A 2,412-nucleotide genomic window follows, 5' to 3' on the forward strand; every position below is an offset into this window, starting at 1 on the left:
CATCCCTGACTTGATGCCCTGTCTTTCTGCTGTATTTGGGCTAAATAAGTTCCCTCTCCCCATGGTAGGACATTTCATCTACCTTACCCTGTAGTTCCTTTGAATCCTCAGAGTCTCTCACCCAATTTTAATTGGTTCCTCACATATTTCTTTTCTTTCCTTCCTTCCTTCCTTCCTTCCTTCCTTCCTTCCTTCCTTTCTTCTTCTTCCTTCTTTCTTCCTTCTTTCTTTCCTTTCTTCCTTCCTTTTTCCTTGTCTCTTTCTTTTTCATTTCTTTTTTGTTTCCTTATGCATTCCAGACTGAAACCCTCTGTTATAAACAGTACACGAAATTTTCTTCCATTCTGTGGCTATTCACATCACTTTCATGGCTGTCCCTGTAGCCTGAGATTTTATGATTTGGATTTTAGATTTAAGTTTTATCAGTTCAATTGGATGACACTGATATACCCAATTACTGCAAAACAACAGCAACAAAACTTATTTTCACTCTCCAACATTCACTTTGAACACATGAACTGTACTTATGGACCCTTTCATTGAAACTAGAGGGAAAGAAGAGGGATTTTAGATGTGAAGGGTTTGGTAAGCCCTGTTTTATCTCATCTATCCAAGATAAAAAGATGTTAAGGGCCCTGTCTATAAAATTTAAATGCTGGCGTCTTTATTCTTTATTAGTTTAGACTGAAGACTAATGAGAGTGATTGCTTTTGTTACACTGAATTCACGGTAGAAAATATTTCAAAGGTTGTATACAAGGAAATCTACACTAATACACTTAAATGCAGTCTCAGAATATTCATATGACATAAAATTTCACCCAGGCCACAAGTTAATATTGATTGCCTTCTTCAGAGCCCCCTTCACATCCTTATTTCTTAAACTGTAGATCAGTGGGTTTAACATGGGAGCCACAACTGTGTAGAAAACAGAGGCCATTTTGTCTGTGTCCATGGAGTAACTTGAGCTGGGACGGAAATACATGAAAAGCAGAGTTCCATGAAAAATTGCCACAGCCATGAGGTGGGAGGCACAAGTGGAAAATGCTTTGCGTCTGCCCTCAGCAGAGTTCATCCTGCAGATTGTTGCAATGATGTAGCAGTAGGAGAGAAGGACACCAACAACGCTGGACCCAAACACTAAGGTACTAAATGTGAACAGCAGTATTTCATTGATGGATGTATCTGAGCAGGAGAGGGCCAGCAAGGGTGGAATGTCACAGATAAAGTGGTTGATGACATTTGAATTGCAGAAGGACAGTCGGAATGTACAGGATGTGTGGATTGCTGAATCCACCAAGCCTACTGCACAGGCAACAGCCACAAACTGGGTGCAGACCTTCTTGGACATTGCAATTGTGTAGAGCAGGGGATTGCAGATGGCAACATAGCGATCATAAGCCATGACAACTAGCATGATACATTCTATATCTCCAAAAGCCACAAAGAAATACATTTGAACAGCACATAAATTATAAGGAATCCTCTTCTCTTTAGACAAGAAATCGGCCAGCATCTTTGGAGAAGTTGTGGAGGAGTAGCAGATGTCGCAGAAGGACAGATTGCTCAGGAAATAGTACATAGGTGTGTGAAGTCTGCTGTCCAACTTGATTAGCAGGATCATCCCTAAATTAGCAATTATAGTCACGCTATAAACAAGGAAGAATAAAGCAAAGAGTCCCTGTTGCACATCCTGTCTGCTGGAAAGTCCTAAGAAGACAAAATCATCAAATGCAGTGATGTTCTTGAACTTCATTCTTTGGATCTGGATACCCTGGATTTCAATAAAGAAAGAAAAGCTGACAGGTATAATTTTTCTGTGTTCATAGTTAGACTCTTGTTCTTTGCTTTTAACAGAGGGAAAACTTGATAAAATCTTCAGTGCACGAATTAGAGTATTAGAAATGTATTTGACTCAAGGTCTATTAATGAGAGAATTAGAGTATTTCTTGTATCAGTATAGCTCACTTTAGAATATATAGCACATATTCTTCCAAATATATACACATGATGTCCAAACAAACATCATGTCACTATAAGACGGTTACCCTTCCTCTTATAGGTTAGGAATTGGAAACTCTGAAATAGAGGAAATTTTTCTTCTATCGGCTTATGAAAAAAGCTGACATCTTCAGATAAGAATTGTTTTATTTCATTTATAAAAAGCATGGTTATGTCCTCTAAAATGAATATGCATGATTAAATATGGGTACTGACAGTAACCATTCTTATCCCTTCATTCTCTAAACCTATCAAGCATTCCTCAGTGTTACAAAGGTATTTGTAGGTAAATTCACATACTTTACTGAAAACATCTGAAGTTGATCTCTGGTTTCAAAAATTGAGCTACATTTGCTATGACTTGGTTCTCAGAATTGAGATCCATTGAAATAAACAGAGAGATGTGGCTAAG

General features: G+C 38.1%; 1 protein-coding gene across 1 annotated transcript; it reads right to left on the bottom strand.

The window, feature by feature from the left end:
• Positions 1-816: 816 nt before the first annotated feature.
• Positions 817-1,755, bottom strand: LOC116900351 (olfactory receptor 5W2-like). The gene has a single exon (XM_032902104.1). The coding sequence runs from the start codon at positions 1,753-1,755 to the stop codon at positions 817-819; it is 939 nt and encodes a 312-aa protein (XP_032757995.1).
• Between the last annotated feature and the right edge of the window lie 657 nt (positions 1,756-2,412).

The sequence above is a fragment of the Rattus rattus genome, chromosome 5 (assembly GCF_011064425.1).
Source record: "Rattus rattus isolate New Zealand chromosome 5, Rrattus_CSIRO_v1, whole genome shotgun sequence".
In the NCBI taxonomy this organism is placed as follows: Eukaryota; Metazoa; Chordata; class Mammalia; order Rodentia; family Muridae; genus Rattus; species Rattus rattus.

Excerpts from the sequence above, each read along its gene's own strand:
- LOC116900351 (XM_032902104.1), bottom strand. The coding sequence starts at position 1,755 with ATGAAGTTCAAGAACATCACTGCATTTGATGATTTTGTCTTCTTAGGA.